The sequence below is a fragment of the Cherax quadricarinatus genome, chromosome 24 (assembly GCF_038502225.1).
Source record: "Cherax quadricarinatus isolate ZL_2023a chromosome 24, ASM3850222v1, whole genome shotgun sequence".
In the NCBI taxonomy this organism is placed as follows: Eukaryota; Metazoa; Arthropoda; class Malacostraca; order Decapoda; family Parastacidae; genus Cherax; species Cherax quadricarinatus.
In genome coordinates, this window is record NC_091315.1 from 25,794,004 (window position 1) to 25,811,769 (window position 17,766).

Consider the following 17,766-nt stretch of genomic DNA (forward strand, 5'->3'; position numbering starts at 1 on the left):
TTTTATGTCACTGCTAAGATTTAAAGTGGAGGAAATGCTTTTGTGGTAGTACAGTATGTATATAACATAAAACTAGTGCACTCCCATCATACGTGGGGTGTTAATGTTGCAGTTTAAAAACTGTAGTGTAAAGCACCCTTCTGGCAAGACAGTGATGGAGTGAATGATGGTGAAAGTTTTTCTTTTTCGGGCCACCCTGCCTTGGTGGGAATCGGCCAGTGTGATAATAATAATAAAAAAAAAATTTCTCTTGCTTCTGGCTGGTGATAATTCCCTATTTCTTTTAATACATTTGTGTAAGTCATGGCATGCAGCAATTTCTACATAGTTATTAAAGAGGTTTTATCCGTGTTATGTAATTACTTATACAGTATAGCTGTGAATTTTTTTTCTTGCAGTGAAATTAGGATACATTATTATGTTTGTTATGTCATATTAGATGGATTGTGATAAATAAGCCGTAGGGTTGATATTAGGGAAATTATTGAAGTATTCTTTTGTGCCTGGAATTCCACTGGAACGAATTAACTCCATTTCAGTTAATTTAAATGAGGAAAATTTACTCTGCAAACGAGCAAATCCAGATGTGAGCAAGGCCACGGAACGGGTTAAACTCGTAAGTAGAGGTTCCATTGTATAACCCAAAAAAGTCAGTGACTAACTAGTACCATCCGACTTACGACCGAGCTTGATTCCAACCAACCGTTCATAAGTCAAAATGGACACAAGTCGAGCCTTAGAAAATTGCCGACATACTGGGTAGGGCATAATGTCAAACCTTTGCTATATAAAGTACTTACATAGTATCGTACGTTAGTTTTTACTAAAGGTCGCGAGAAATGTTGTTGACGTTTTATCCATTCTCATACTGCTTAATTACTTTCATCTTCTGGTCGAGAGTAAGAGCCTTTCTTGCCTTCTTGCCTTCTTGCCACAAGCTTCAGTGCAAGATTCAGATTTCCTCTTAGTGGCCATGGTGAAATTTACTGTCCAGGTACATATATACAGTACAGTACAGTTAATACAGTATGATGCTGCTGATAGGGCAGGGTAACTCAAAGTGATGCTGCCCGAGTGATGTGAGAGCTCTCTCGAGATGGCACATTGCCATGAGTAGCGATCAACTGTCGTACGGTGGTATGCATCGGCCCGCCCAACCCTGCCAGATGTATGGTCGTAAGTATGAGTGGTCGTATATCAAGCAAGTTGTAAGTCGGATGGTACTAGTATTTCCACTGGGGCCCTTGAATTTAGTTATTAACTTCAGCCACTCTCCATTTGGGCCATTGCTTGGAAAATGACTAGTTATAAAATTATTAATGTGCATAGTTTTATTAATTTGTCAACTGTATATATTAAGAATTCACACTTACCAACTGGTGCAACTTTAAATACTTTATATTTAAAGTCCAGTGAGAAAGCTAAATCTTATTGCTTTTGTGGGAGGAAAGTAACTTTTACTAATTATTGATAATGCAGATATTCACTTAATTTAATCAGAAAATAATTTTGTTAAATGTTGCAAAATAATACATACTCTATTCAAATGTTTTTTTTTTTTTTTTCAACAAACCGGCCGTATCCCACCAAGGCAGGGTGGCCCAAAAAGAAAAACAAAAGTTTCTCTTTTTAAATTTAGTAATTTATACAGGAGAAGGGGTTACTAGCCCCTTGCTCCTGGCATTTTAGTTGCCTCTTACAACACGCATAGCTTACAGAGGAAGAATTCTGTCCCACTTCCCCATGGAGATAAGAGGAAATAAACAAGAACAAGAACTAGTAAGAAAATAGAAGAAAACCCAGAGGGGTGTGTGTATATATATATGCTTGTACATGTATGTGTAGTGTGACCTAAGTGTAAGCAGAAGTAGCAAGACGTACCTGAAACCTTGCATGTTTATGAGACAAAAAATGGACACCAGCAATCCTACCATCATGTAAAACAATTACAGGCTTTCGTTTTACACTCACTTGGCAGGACAGTAGTACCTCCCTGGGCGGTTGCTGTCTACCAACCTACTACCTAGGTCAAATATGTGTTCTAAGTATAAATAGAATCATAATTTGGGCTGACAAGAAATTATTTTGTGCAGTTCAAATGATCATACACATTTACATAGTAGTAATAATAATAATATAATGTCTTTATTTATACAAGTACATGTACAAGGTATACAGGCCTAGCTTGTTATGCAGAGCATTTCAGGCAAATTAGGTCAGTTTTGTCCCAGGATGTGACTTACACCAGTCAACTAACACCCAGGTACCCATTTTACTGATGGGTGAATATAGACAACCGGTGTAAGGAAACATGCACAATGTTTCTACGCTCGCTGGGAATTAAACCCGGACCTCACTGTTCATACTATTATTTACATTACAGATTGAAAAAAGATGGACTGTCTGTAAAAATGAAGAAAAAGGCACAGTTAGAAGCAAAAGATCCAAAATTAGCCAAAAAAGCTGTGCAGAAACTGAAAGAAATAGCAGCAGCTAATAAGAAAAGATCTAACAGACCCAGGACTGTCATAAGAACAAAGTTTGAAGATGATTTGTGGACCACAGGAGGTAAGCTGGTTTACATTGTGGGTCTTTGTTTTTCTATCTATCTCAGATCTTGTCTGCCAGTTCATCACCGTCTTTAATGTCTTTTTTTCTGTGGTATAGTAGTTGTTCTTCCCTGTAGGTTGGAGAATGCAGATAGAATTTTTTCCTTGATCCTGACTTAACGTACTGGTGCATTTCATTTGTTTGGAAGTAATGTGTTATTACTGATTTATGGCCACTTTCTAAAAATTAGAGATGAATGTATGTACTTACAACATTATTTACATAAAAAGATAGCAAGAGAAATTTAGTATAGCACAGAGCAACTTTGTTGAAAAGATGATGTAATTATAAAAAAAATATAACATATCTTCAAGGGATATTGTAATATAGCTGAAGGTCAGTGATTGAGAATACCTAGCCTATTACAGTAGGGTCCCGCTTTACAGAGTTTCACCTTACGGCATTCTGCTAATACGGACATTTCAAATTATGACCAAAACTCTCTATACAGATCCCCCACCTGACTTTCTAATATATTCACCGCACCCCACCCGGTTTGTTTACATTCTCCGTGAGCACCGCGTGTCTATTATGTCTGGAAACATTCCAAAATTTCAAGTGTTTTAAAGTTATTTCATATTTTATACATACACTGATAATTATACTTATGTGTACCTGTACCTAAATTAACTTACACACTGTGCTGGCATCCAGGCACACATTAAAATCACTAAGAGTGCCTTATTAATCTTGAGGATGCCATATTAATAATGATAATAATATGCAATAATAATCAGGCTGAGGTGCATTAAATGTTGTGTATTATGTTAATATAAACATTTTCATTAATCCATCTAAGATATTTTTGCAAAATTATATAATAAACATGCTACGTAACACATAAACATGATAAATACACTCCATAGTAGAATAAATTAAGATAAATATGAGATGTTACATGTAGATGAATGTGTATGAACCAAAACCAGACGTGTTCATCTGCTTGTTTACATACTCTGCGTGTCTCTCCTCTCTCATTTACCCGTTCTCTCTCTTTTTATTCGTTTTACCTTGTTCACTCACCTCTCACCCTACAGTAAGACTACAGATATTTTAAGGTAAGTAATGAGTGTATTGTCTATGCATTTTATCACTCTGGGACACTTTAAATGTCGTAGTATATTATGTGTGGGTGGGGTGGCCTGGCTGGCTACCATACCTCCCACACCTGACTTCTTACAATAAATGCTATTCACCTCTCACCCTACATTAAGACTACAAATATTTTAAGGTAAATAATGAGTGTACTGTGTGTGTATTTTACTTTTTATTGTTTTTAATGCTTAGTTCTGTTGCTAACTTAATATATGTTATTGTAAACTTGTTATCTGGCATTTATAAGTGGAGAAAAATGGCGTTCTGCTTTCCAGCGATGTCCACTTTCCAGCGGTAGCCTGGAACCTAACCTGCAGTATAAGTAGGGCCCTACTATACTTGTTGATTGTGCATCTATGGTTATAAACTGCTGTGGATGGATGGATGGATGGGGATGTTGCAGTGTGGTGGATTGTTGAAATTTTGTCTGTGTTCATTTGGAAAGACAACTAGGAAATTCTTTGGTCACCCCCAGCCTTGGTAGGAAATGGCAGTTTTTAAAATTTCTTTGGCATTACTATTATGTAAAATGTATCTTTGTCTTGCTATATTAGACACACGGTTTGTTTTTCAGCTGATGATGTTACACAAGAATGCAATAAGAAGGGTCTTGAAGATTCTTTTATCAAAGATATAGCTAAGCACTATGGGATAATGAGAAAATTACGACCAGTCAATGTTCCCAAGTGTAAATATGTTAAACCATCTAAACTTAAAGCAGTGCGACCACCACATTCAGGTACTGTATAAGGACATTATTTTGAGTTCTGGTGGGTAGTTGTACATTATATATTATATACATTTAATAAAAATTCTTGTCATAGGATCAATTGTCATATTACAACAATTTACATTTGAAGGTCCATATTACTTCTCCACTAAGCAGCAGTTATTCTATTCTTGGTGGCATTTGCATGGAAAACCTACTGTGGGGAATATATTCAAATTCAAAATTTTTATTTCTTTGTGAAGTTTACAACATGAGGTTTACATATTACAAAATATAAAGTACAGTACAAAGAAAGCCACTAGCATATCTAGGCATTTCGGGCAGATTAATCCTAATTCTTACTGACTACTTGATATTGATACAGGTTATGGAGTGGTACATGCTAATGCTAATTAATTCACGTTATTGCAAAAGTTAGGAATTTTATGATAAGATTTATAATAGTGTGGTAGCAAAATGCAATAGTATTACAATTAATGTAATTTAGTAATGAGAATGGTTTTATCTTGGTATGCTACAATGATTTTACAAAGTTGAAAGCCCCTATATAGCAGACAGGCAGTCTTATGACTAACTTAAGATTAAGAAGGCAATAACAATTTTAGGAATTTTAAGTTTACAGTCATCTAGTGCTTGGAAGAATTACAGTTAAGGAGAGTAAGTCTATTTTCTTTCGAGTGTGTTCCTGACATTGAAGATAAGCATGTGTAGTTTTCACTTAATTAGCTGATGTTTGTATATGTTATAGAGAGGGTTTTTTAATGGTAGTTTTGAAAATCCTAGGTAGTAGGTTGGTAGACAGCAACCGCCCAGGGAGGTACTACCGTCCTGCCAAGTGAGTGTAAAACGAAAGCCTGTAATTGTTTTACATGATGGTAGGATTGCTGGTGTCTTTTGTCTGTCTCATAAATATGCAAGATTACAGGTAAGTCTTGCTACTTCTACTTACACTTAGGTCACACTAAACATACATGTACAAGCATATATATACACACCCCTCTGGGTTTTCTTCTATTTTCTTTCTAATTCTTGTTCTTGTTTATTTCCTCTTATCTCCATGGGGAAGTGGAACAGAATTCTTCCTCTGTAAGCCATGCGTGTTGTAAGAGGCGACTAAAATGCCGGGAGCAAGGGGCTAGTAACCCCTTCTCCTGTATATATTACTAAATTTAAAAGGAGAAACTTCAGTTTTTTCTTTTGGGCCACCCCGCCTCAGTGGGATACGGCTGGTACGTTGAAAGAAGAAGAAGTTTTGAAAATGTTGGCCGAGTTAGTACATCTGGAGATTTCAGGCTGGGAGTTCCAGATTTTGGGCCCTTTAACCTGTAATGCCTAAGACAGCAATGCCTAAGCGTTGAAGACAGCAATGCCTAAGCGTACATAATAAGGCAAATAGATTACTGGGATTTATATCAAGAAGTGTAAGCAACAGAAGTCCAGAGGTCATACTGCAGCTTTATACATCATTAGTAAGGCCTCACCTAGATTATGCAGCTCAGTTCTGGTCTCCATATTACAGAATGGACATAAATTCGTTAGAAAACATTCAGCGTAGGATGACTAAATTAATACATAGCATTAGAAATCTTCCTTATGAAGAAAGATTGAAGACTCTTAAGTTACATTCACTTGTTAGACAAAGAATGAGGGGAGACCTGATCGAAGTGTATAAGTGGAAGATAGGTATTAATAAAGGGGATATTAACAAGGTCTTGAGGATATCTCTCCAAGAGAGAACCCGCAGTAATGGATTTAAATTAGATAAGTTTAGATTTAGAAAGGACATAGGAAAGTATTGGTTTGGAAATAGGGTAGTTGATGAGTGGAACAGTCTACCTAGTTGGGTTATTGAGGCTAGGACTTTGGGTAGTTTCAAATTTAGGTTGGATAAGTACATGATTGGGAGAGGTTGGATTTGAGTGGGACTTTCACATCAGAGCTTATTTCTTGGGTGGCATTGAAAGTTGGGTTGGGCAAATGTTTGTTAGTGGGATGAATTGTAAAGGACCTGCCTAGTATGGGCCAACAGGCCTGCTGCAGTGTTCCTCCTTTCTTATGTTCTTATGTAAACGGTCCAAACGTATATATACGTTTTTTCGACATTTGAAAGTATGTAAAAAAAGATCTTCTTTTTGTTTTTTTACATTTGAAAATGTGTAAAAAGACTTTGATCTACTTTTTTTTTGTTATATTTGAAAATATGTAAAAAAAATGTAGATCTACTTTTGTAGCACTACACGTGAATGTAGATCTGCTTGGACCGTTTATGGGTTAAGGGAGGGGCTAGTGGAACCACCAATATACAGTGGTCCCTCGTTTTTCGTAATTAATCCGTTCCTGGAGGTGCTACTATTATCGAAATCTACGATTTTCGAATCAATTTTCCCCATAAGAAATAATGTAAATACAATTAATCCGTTCATGACACCCAGAAGTATCAACAATTTTTTTTTACCTTAAAGATAGATTTACATGCACAAAAGAATGAACATTCAACATGACAGTTACCTTTGTTAGGTAAGACACACATGCAACAGTTAGACAACTTTATTCCGAAATGTTTCGCCTACACAGTAGGCTTCTTCAGTCGAATACAGAAAATAGACAGGAACAGTAGAGATGTGAAGACGATGTAATCAGTCCATCACCCTTGTAGTCGTAGAATTTGAGGTTGTCAGTCCCTCGGCCTGGAGAAGTTCAGTTCCATAGTCAGGAACTATCTGAAGATCAAGCGACAGTGCGGAGACTTAAATACTGTCTTAACTTTCATAAGAACATAAGAAAGGAGGAACACTGCAGGAGGCCTGTTGGCTCATACTAGGCAGGTCCTTTACAATTCATCCCACTAACAAAACATTTGCCCAACCCAATTTTCAATGCCACCCAAGAAATAAGCTCTGATATGAAAGTCCCACTCAAATCCAACCCCTCCCACTCATGTACTTATCCAACCTAAATTTGAAACTACCCAAAGTCCCAGCCTCAATAACCCAACTAGGTAGACTGTTCCACTCATCAACTACCCTATTTCCAAACCAATACTTTCCTATGTCCTTTCTAAATCTAAACTTATCTAATTTAAATCCATTACTGCGGGTTCTCTCTTGGAGAGACATCCTCAAGACCTTATTAATATCCCCTTTATTAATACCTATCTTCCACTTATACACTTCGATCAGGTCTCCCCTCATTCTTCGTCTAACAAGTGAATGTAACTTAAGAGTCTTCAATCTTTCTTCATAAGGAAGATTTCTAATGCTATGTATTAATTTAGTCATCCTACGCTGAATGTTTTCTAACGAATTTATGTCCATTCTGTAATATGGAGACCAGAACTGAGCTGCATAATCTAGGTGAGGCCTTACTAATGATGTATAAAGCTGCAGTATGACCTCTGGACTTCTGTTGCTTACACTTCTTGATATAAATCCCAGTAATCTATTTGCCTTATTACGTATGCTTAGGCATTGCTGTCTTGGTTTAAGGTTGCTGCTCACCATAACCCCCAAGTCCTTTTCGCAATCTGTATGGCTAAGTTCTACATCATTTAACTTATAAGTACTAGGGTTATGGGCACTCCCAAGCTTCAGAACCTTGCATTTATCTACATTGAACTGCATCTGCCACTTTTCTGACCAAGAATAGAGTTTGTTTAAATCCTCCTGAAGTTCCATAACATCTACGTTTGAATCAATTATCCTACCTATCTTTGTGTCATCGGCGAATTTGCTCATATCACTAGTAATTCCCTCATCAAGATCATTGATATATATTATAAACAACAACGGGCCCAAGACTGATCCCTGTGGAACGCCACTTGTCACAGATCCCCACTCGGAGTTAACCCCATTTATGGACACTCTCTACTTCCTGTGAGTGAGCCATGACTACTGGCCCATACAAGGCAGGTCCTTATCAAAATGACCTCTACACAAAGCTACCCAAGAATTTACTCCCGTACCCAATGACATAAATCAAACTCAGCTCCTCCCACTCACATATTTGTCCAATCTATTCTTAAAGCTACCCAAGATCCTAGCCTCGATCACCCTACTGGTAAGTGTGATGTTAAATAAGAACATAAGAACTTAAGAAAGTAGGAACACTGCAACACTCCTGCTGGCCTATACTAGGCAGGTCCTTCACAAATCAAACCCACTAACAGAACAAATGCTACCCAAGCAATAAGCTCAGGTGGAAACATTAACACACATGCAGTTTAATGTGATCCTTTATTGACAACGTTTCACCCACACAGTGGGCTTTTTCAAGTCATACACAGATCTACCTGGGGTGGAAGGTACGGGAGTATTTATAGTCAGGTTCAGAATGTTGAGGTTAGGTGAAGAATGCTGCATCTGATGATCTACCAGGTGGGCTTATAGAGTCTTGGGTAGCTTGGCAGGGGTATTGGACAAGTTGTGAGTAGACCTTCTGCAGTGTTCTATGTTCTTATGTGGGATAGCGATGAAGAAGTTTCTTTGCAAGTGGTTCAGCTATGTTATAGAAGACATTGTTCTGGTTGAAATTGTTGGTTATAGAGATAAGCAATGATTCCAGGATTCTTCGGTATTGAGTGTTGTCTTCTGTGGTGATATGTCTTGAGTTTCTGTAGTTAATTAAATGGTTGTGTGAATTGCGATGTTGTACACAGGCATTCCTTGTATCGTCAGTCCTGCTTGCGTATTGGTGTTCTGAAATACGTGTTTGGAGGTCTCTTGATGTTTCGCCCACGTATAATTTGTTGCAGTCATTACAAGGGATTATATACCCCTGCAGAGGATGGAAGCTTGTTCTGTCTACTACTGGTGATGTCCTTGATGGTCATGGTTGTGGAGGTAGATAACTTGGAATGATGTATTGGAAAAGATGTTGGAAATATGTTTGACAATGGAGTTGGTGGGGAGGACTATGTCTCTTCTCGGCAGTGTCTTCTCTGGGCGTGTTGAAGATGTTTAATGCCCGCCGTCTGCAGTCTCTGATGAAGTGACGAGGATAGTGGAGTTTAGAAAATACTTGTTCAATTATAGTGCATTCTTCCTCAAGGAACTCATTGCTGCAGATTCTGAGTGCGCGCAGGAAGAAGCCTGTAATTACACCACGTTTAGTTTTGGTGTCATGGTGAGAGTAGAAGTGGGGAAGATCGTTTTGGTTGGTTGGTTTTCGATAGACTTTAAAACAAAGTTCATGGTCAGTTTTGCAGAGAAGAACATCAAGGAAAGGAAGAGTGTTGTCGACTTCTTCTTCAAGTGTGAACTGGATTGAGGGCTCGATCTGGTTGAGCTTGTCTTGGAGAGCTTGAACGTTGAAGTGCCTGGGAGTTATGAGGAGAATGTCGTCAACATAACGGAGCCAGGTGACAGTCGAAGGAATAATGGTGGAGAAACGCTCGGCTTCCAGATGTTCCATGTATAAGTTCGCCAGGATGGCACTGAGTGGCGAGCCCATGGGTAGACCAAAAGTCTGTTGAAAGAGGTGATTTTCGAAAGAGAAACACGTAAAGCCGACACATAGTTCAACGAGGTCGATGAAATCGCTGGCTGGAATAGGAAGATTAAGTGAATCGTCAATTTTTCTGCGCAGGAGATCGATGGCTTGTGTAGTAGGTACTTTGGTGAATAGGGAAGTTACGTCAAGGCTGGAAAGTTTCTTGTTCCTGATGTTGATGTTGCGAATGCAATTGAGAAGATCACCCGAGTGTTTGAGATGTGCTGGACTGATAGTGCCCAAGAGTTTGGAGAGGTGTTTTGCGAGAGTTCCTGAGAATTGGTGGGGAGCACTGCCTATTCCCAAAGATGTGGGCCTCAATGGGATACCAGGCTTGTGAGTTTTTGGTAGGCCGTACATTCTGGCAGGTCTGGGGTTGCTGGGTATGGTGTGCAGAAGTTTCTTCCCTTGTTCTGAGTTCCTCAGAATGCAGCGAGTCCTTTGAAGAAAAGTTTTAGTAAGGTTGTCCACTTGGTTAGTTGTGAGGGGTTTGTAGGTATCTGGGTCATTAAGTAGATTGAGCATTTTGTTCCTGTAGTCGTCAGTGTTCATGATAACAACACCACCTCCTTTATCAGCGGTGGTGACCCTGATGGTCGTGTCTTCTGCTAAACCTTTAAGTGCAATGATGTAACATCGAGGTGTGACTGGGGAGCTGCATGTAGAGATGGCTGCTGAGATGATGCCTTGAAGAAAACCTTTTTGGAAGTCGGAGTCATTGTGTCTGTAGTTTTTGGCGATGAAACTGAGGTCTTGTTTTGGTTTCGTAATTCCTGTTGCGAATTTGAGGCCTAAGCTGAGGGCTTCGGTTTCTGTGTTTGATAGTGGACGAGATGAAAGATTTTGAATAATGTCAGGTCTTCCTAAACTTTTCCAATGACTATTATCGCAGAGAGTTTGTAGTTTTCTAGCAAGTCTGATCTTCTGTTGAACATTGGCTGTGGTAACTCTGCTGTGAATGATTTTGGCGGTGCATCTGTTCATGTTGCTCCGAAGTGCTGTGCCTAGTGTTCTGGCTTGGAGAAAAGCTTCCTTTGTAGCATTGTTTAAGTCATCTGCACACTCTTCAAGGTAGGTCCGAGCTGTAGCGGAGAAAGGAGGTTTGATGTTGGCAATTTGAGGAGGAGTAGATCTTGGTAAGACCATTTCTTGGATGCAGTCACGAAGAAAATTGTGTCTGTTGCGAAGAGAGTAAGCTTTTAGAAGGAGGTCCAGGTATTCTCTATGTGTAGGATCCATTTCTACTGCAATGTTTGACACGATGAAAATAAATGGTATAAAATACCGACACACTGGAAACATAAACACACATGCAGTTTAATGTGATCCTTTATTGACAACGTTTTGCCCACACAGTGGGCTTTTTCAAGTCATACACAGATCTACCTGAGGTGGAAGGTACGGGAGTATTTATAGTCAGGTTCAGAATGTTGAGGTCAGGTGAAGAATGCTGCATCTGATGATCTGACTGTCACCTGGCTCCGTTATGTTGACGACATTCTCCTCATAACTCCCAGGCGTTTCAACGTTCAAGCTCTCCAAGACAAGCTCAACCAAGTCGAGCCCTCAATCCAGTTCACACTTGAAGAAGTCGGCAACACTCTTCCTTTCCTTGATGTTCTTCTCTGCAAAACTGACCATGAACTTCGTTTTAAAGTCTATCGAAAACCAACCAACCAAAACGATCTTCCCCACTTCTACTCTCACCACGACACCAAAACTAAACGTGGTGTAATTATAGGCTTCTTCCTGCACGCACTCAGAATCTGCAGCAATGAGTTCCTTGAGGAAGAATGCACTATAATTGAACAAGTATTTTCTAAACTCCACTATCCTCGTCACTTCATCAGAGACTGCAGACGACGGGCATTAAACATCTTCAACACCCCCAGATAAGACACTGCCGAGAAGAGATACATAGTCCTCCCCACCAACTCCATTGCCAAACATATTTCCAACATCTTTTCCAATACATCATTCCAAGTATCTACCTCCACAACCACGACCATCAAGGACATCACCAGTAGTAGACAGGACAAGCTTCCATCCTCTGCAGGGGTATACATAATCCCTTGTAATGACTGCAACAAATTATACGTGGGCGAAACATCAAGAGACCTCCAAACACGTATTTCAGAACACCAATACGCAAGCAGGACTGACGATACAAGGAATGCCTGTGTACAACATCGCAATTCACACAACCATTTAATTAACTACAGAAACTCAAGACTTATCGCCACAGAAGACAATACTCAATACCGAAGAATCCTGGAATCATCGCTTATCTCTATAACCAACAATTTCAACCAGAACAATGGCTTCTATAACATAGCTAAACCACTTGCAAAGAAACTTCTTCATCGCTATCCCACATAAGAACATAGAACACTGCAGAAGGTCTACTCACAACTTGTCCAATACCCCTGCCAAGCTACCCAAGACTCTATAAGCCCACCCGGTAGATCATCAGATGCAGCATTCTTCACCTGACCTCAACATTCTGAACCTGACTATAAATACTCCCGTACCTTCCACCCCAGGTAGATCTGTGTATGACTTGAAAAAGCCCACTGTGTGGGCGAAACGTTGTCAATAAAGGATCACATTAAACTGCATATGTGTTTGTTTCCAGTGTGTCGGTATTTTATACCATTTATTTTCAATAAGCTCAGGTGCAAGTCCGACTCAAATCCAACCCCTCTCACTCATGTACTTATTTATCCAGCCATAGCTTTTAGAACATAAGAAAGGAGGAACAGTGCAATAGGTCTGTTGGCCCATACTAGGCCGGTCCTTCACAAATCCAACCCACTAACAGCATAACTGCTATACCCAAGCAATAAGCTTTGATAAATTGCTGAATCACTAAAGAAGACACCCTCTACCACCATCACTACCACCTTCTAACACTATTTCAATGCTACCACCTTAAGAACATAAGAACGGAGCATCACTGCAGCAGGCCGGTTGGCCCATACTAGGCAGGTCCTTAACAATCCATCCCACTAACAAAACATTTGCCCAACCCAATTTTCAATGCTACCCAAGAAATAAGCTTTGATAACTATCCACTCATTTGCAAGTCCCACTCAAATCCAACTCCTCTCTCTCATATATTTATCCAACCTAAATTTGAAACTACCCAAAGTCCTAGCCTCAATAACATAAGAACCAGTATTACAACTACTATTACAACTATTATCACTATTACAACTGCTACAACCATCTCTACCACCATCAACCACTATCACAACTGCTTCCACTCTACCACCATCACCTTCATATTTTTCTACAAACTTTTTCTTAAATTATATGTGTTTCTCACATTCTTTACCAAAGGGCTGGCACTAGAAGCTTTCCTTGAAGCCATGGTGACTTATTTAGCAGTTGCAAACACTAAAACGAATGGAATATTATGAAATATATCGTATGAACTCGTGGATCATCCTCACTCACTGATAAACAATGGCACACTGGCTGGGAAAGGAGTGTGAGGCAGCTCGGGGCTATGTGTACCTGTCCCAGACGAACTACTATTTGCGAGTCAATCTACGATTAGCGAGCCCATGTTTATATGAAAATATCCCTATGATTTCCGAAATTTACGATTCTCGAGAACTACGATAATCGAGGGACCACTGTACGTATATATACAGTGGACCCCCGCATAACGATCACCTCCGAATGCTACCAATTATGTAAGTGTATTTATGTAAGTGCGTTTGTATGTGTATGTTTGGGGGTCTGAAATGGACTAATCTACTTCACAATATTCCTTATGGGAACAAATTCGGTCAGTACTGGCACCTGAACATACTTCTGGAGTGAAAAAATATCGTTAACCCGGGGTCCACTGTAATTTTTTTTTTTTTTTCAATTTCATTGAGATTTTGACAGTGGATTAAGTAGCATAAAAATACATATAGGCTGTGTTTGTTTTGACTGTTAGCCTTCAAGTTAGGTAGAAAAAATAAATTATGCACAATTTCATGGGTCCTGTAACTTTCCTTGTTCTACTAAATTCTGAAGATGTACAATGCTCTAGTTAACATCAGATGAAAGGTAAAGGCTTGATTATTAACGACCCAGGGCAGTTTAGTGATGATGTTACTAGATTCCATAAAAAAAAGAAGTTCAAGTTTGTTTTTTTTTTTTTTTTTTTTTTTTTTTAAGGAAAAAATCATTAACAAAACACAAATAACCCGCACATAGAAGAGAGGAGCTTACGACAACGTTTCGGTCTGACTTGGATCATATACAAAGTCACAGTGTGACTTTGTAAATGGTCCACATTGAACCGAAACGTCGTCGTAAGCTCCTCTCTTCTATGTGTGGGTTATTTGTGTATTGTTCCAGTCACAGTATTGTGCCTTTTTTTGTTGGCATTAACAAAAAGCTGTTCACAATATGGCCAATTCTCCCTGAATGTTTGTAGAACCATCATTCCTCAATAACGTCTGCAAAAATCATGACAATCCAATGAATAGTTATCGCAGGAGAGGGATTACAATGTCAATAACTTATTACTGAGTTTTTTTTTTTGTGTGTGAAACTCTAGGGAAGTGGCGTGCCAACTCTCAGCGTGCTACACCCCACCAACCTTCTTTACAGCCTCCAGGCTACTGAGGGACTCCCTCACTGCACTCCACACTCTAGCTATCACAGAAGTTACCACGTAGAGTATTTAGAATGAAATGATCATAAAAATCGTAATTTTTGGAGGAAAAAACTGCTAATTGCCAACGTGTATTTCTGCTGACAGCAAGAACAAAAAAATACATTTAATAAAAAAATACTTAGAAATATGATAGAAGCAAGCTGATTACATCAAAATGTTGCCAGAATTTTGCACTATTTTGCAGTAAGAAAACATTTTTTTCCCATAATTTTTCAATTTTAATGTCCTTATTACTGAAAAAAGGCTCGCCCCTCCCGTAATGTACTTAGAATGTTTTAAGAGATTTAGCCGGACACAGGGAATGTCATAGAGATTTTTGTGCCTAATATTATGTCTTTTTTTTTTGTTTTTTTATTTCAACAAGTCGCTCGTCTCCCACCGAGGCAGGGTGACCCAAAAAAAGAAAGAAAATCCCCAAAAAGAAAATACTTTCATCATCATTCAACACTTTCACCACACTCACACATTATCACTGCTTTTGCAGAGGTGCTCAGAATATAACAGTTTAGAAGCATATACGTATAGAGATACACAACATATCCCTCCAAACTGCCAATATTATGTCTATAGGTCCTATTAAGAAATGTTTTAGTTTGGGATTAATATTTGAATTTATTGTTCTGTAAATGTAGGTTGCACAGTAGTAGGTGTGAATGTTTTGTATAGTGAGTAGGTTTAGGCCTTTGAAGAATGCGGGGGGGTGTTGTCTAGCATTGGATTGTGTGATAATTCGTACTGCAGCTTTTTGTTGAGTTAATATTGGCTTTAGGTGGGTTGTTGTTGTTGGTCCCCAGGCACAAATAGCATAGGTGAGGTAGGAACAGATCAGTGAATAGTTTAGTGTAAGTAGGGCTGCTTGTGGTACGTAGTAACTTATTTTTGAGAGGATGCCAACTGTTTTGGATACTTCTTTTGTTATGTGTTGGATATGGGTGTTGAATTTCAAGTTGCTGTCAAGGTGCAGACCCAGAAACTTTCCCTCATTATGTTAAGTAATAATCATAATGTTCTGCTCCCAAACATAATATAGGAAGTTTTGTCGGTATTAAGTATAAGTTTATTGGCAGTCATCCAGGTTGATATTTTTACTAGCTCTTCATTAATAATAGTATTGAGTGAGGCAAGATTAGGGTGGGAGATAACAAAAGTTGTGTTGTCAGCAATGAGAATAGGTCCAAGTTGTTGTGATATGTTTGGGAGGTCATTGATGTATAAGAGGAAGAGTTGGGGGCCAAGGACACTTCCCTGAGGTACCCCAGTGTCCAGAGGTCTTGTTGATGAGGTTGTGTCTAATCCTTTATTAAATTACTCTGATCCATGCTTCCAGCTTGGCTGTTTTAGCCAATTTGGAACTGTAAATTGTTGTCATAAAACTGCTAAATAATTCTTTACTAAGCATTACAATTTCTGTAGTTGGTGTTACCCAATTCCTGCAGGCTATTGTAAATCTTTATATATGTGTAAACCCTCTAGGAATAGATTACTGGCTCTGGTTTGACAGCTGTGACCATAGTGTGATAACACAAAATGTGTGAATAAAAAAATAACCAGAAAGTGGGCAGATAGATATTTAACTTACTAGAAGAGAGAGAGAGAGAATAGTAGTAGTAGTAGTAAATGTGCAATCAGTCCATCACCCTCAAAGGCTTAGTTTCAAAGTGATCAGTCCTTCAGGCTGGAGAAGAGTTGTGCTCTATAGTCTGGAACAATATGAAGCTGAAGCATCAGAATGGATTTGAGAGGGACTTACCCAGTAGGCTTGCTACACTGCTTCTCGATTATTACATTCTTACTTCCCCTAGTGGGTCTCGCCTCTTCTGTTGTCTTCAAGATTTTTTTGCGTCTCACCTTTGGCAGTGTATAAGTCTACATTATGATGCTTCAGCTTCACATTGTTCCAGACTATGGAGCACAACCCTTTTCCAGGCTGAGGGACTGATCACCTCAGAATTTCGTCTTTAAGGGTGATGGACTGATTATACGATATTGACCTCTTCACTGCTTCTACTGCTTCCTCTGTATTTGACTAAAGAAGCCCACTTTGTAGACAAAACATTGCAGAATAAAGATGCCTTTTACAATTGTTTGCATGTTGATGATAAGGACTCTGGCCTATAGTAACCATGTGTACTTGTGAAACAAACCTTGAAAAATTTAATAGCAGCACCTGGACCATTATCATCTAACATGTGCAGTCTGAATACAGATGCAATATACAGTACATTGCTTGTGTTATACTACAGACAGTGTGCTGTAATAGGAAACAGAAACTGAAAAATAGCAGCTTAAGAGAATAGAACTACTCATAGTTTAAAATTACAAGGCAAACTGTCAAATAGGACTGCAGAGTAAATATAACATAATAAAAGGTCTAATAAAGGTTTGTTATGCAAGGAAAATGCTAATTCTAACCATTCTGCCTATAGGAGCATCATACAATCCTTCCTTCACTGACCATCAAGAGCTGTTGCAAAAAGCCATCTCTCAGGAAGAAAGTCGGATGAGGAAAACTGAGCGTGTAGAATGTTTAACTACTCAAATGTTCCCTACTATTGATGAAGCTCCTACAGAGGAAACGTGGCTTCAGGAAATGTCACAAGGCCTTCCAAAGGCTGGAGATGAAGATAATGAAATTAAGGAAGAGGAAGAGGAGGAGGAAGAGGAAGAGGAAGAGAAGGTAAGACTTGCAGGGTTGTCTTTCAGTATTGCAATAATACAGTAGTAATACTAATAAATTATAAAAAAAAATAGGAAAAATGTTTCTTGCCTTATTTATTTACTATGTCCCTTAGGGGTGTTGTAATTCATTTGAAAGGATGAAGGTAATGCACAGGAGGGCCTTAAAGATTTGGCATCCTCTTCGGTGTTCTACATTTTTATTAGTTTTCAGTTAAGCCATTGTTCATTATGTATGGTGCTTCCACTGCTTTTCTGCCATTTTTACACATTTGTGTAATGGAAGGTGACCTGTGCCATATTTTAAGGTAAATATTGTGTGTATTGTGCATTTGTTTTATTTTTTTATCCTTGTTTATGCCTAGCTATATTGAGCACTTAATATAGTGTAAACATGTTATTAGACATTTTACACACATTTTGAAAAAGTGGAAAAAATGCTCTTTTCCACCCACCACCAATTTTCGCTGATCACACAAGGTCAGGA

At 38.7% G+C, this 17,766-nt stretch overlaps 1 protein-coding gene across 1 annotated transcript in view; it reads left to right on the forward strand.

Annotated features, from left to right (window-relative positions):
• LOC128690865 (ribosome biogenesis protein NOP53) overlaps positions 1-17,766 on the forward strand; it is a 39,366-nt gene that overhangs the window by 5,816 nt on the left and 15,784 nt on the right. Inside the window, exons 4-6 of the mRNA XM_053779620.2 lie at positions 2,384-2,568; positions 4,280-4,444; positions 17,030-17,280. Coding sequence (XP_053635595.2) covers positions 2,384-2,568; positions 4,280-4,444; positions 17,030-17,280 — 601 coding nt within the window. The remainder of the gene's footprint in view (positions 1-2,383; positions 2,569-4,279; positions 4,445-17,029; positions 17,281-17,766) is intronic.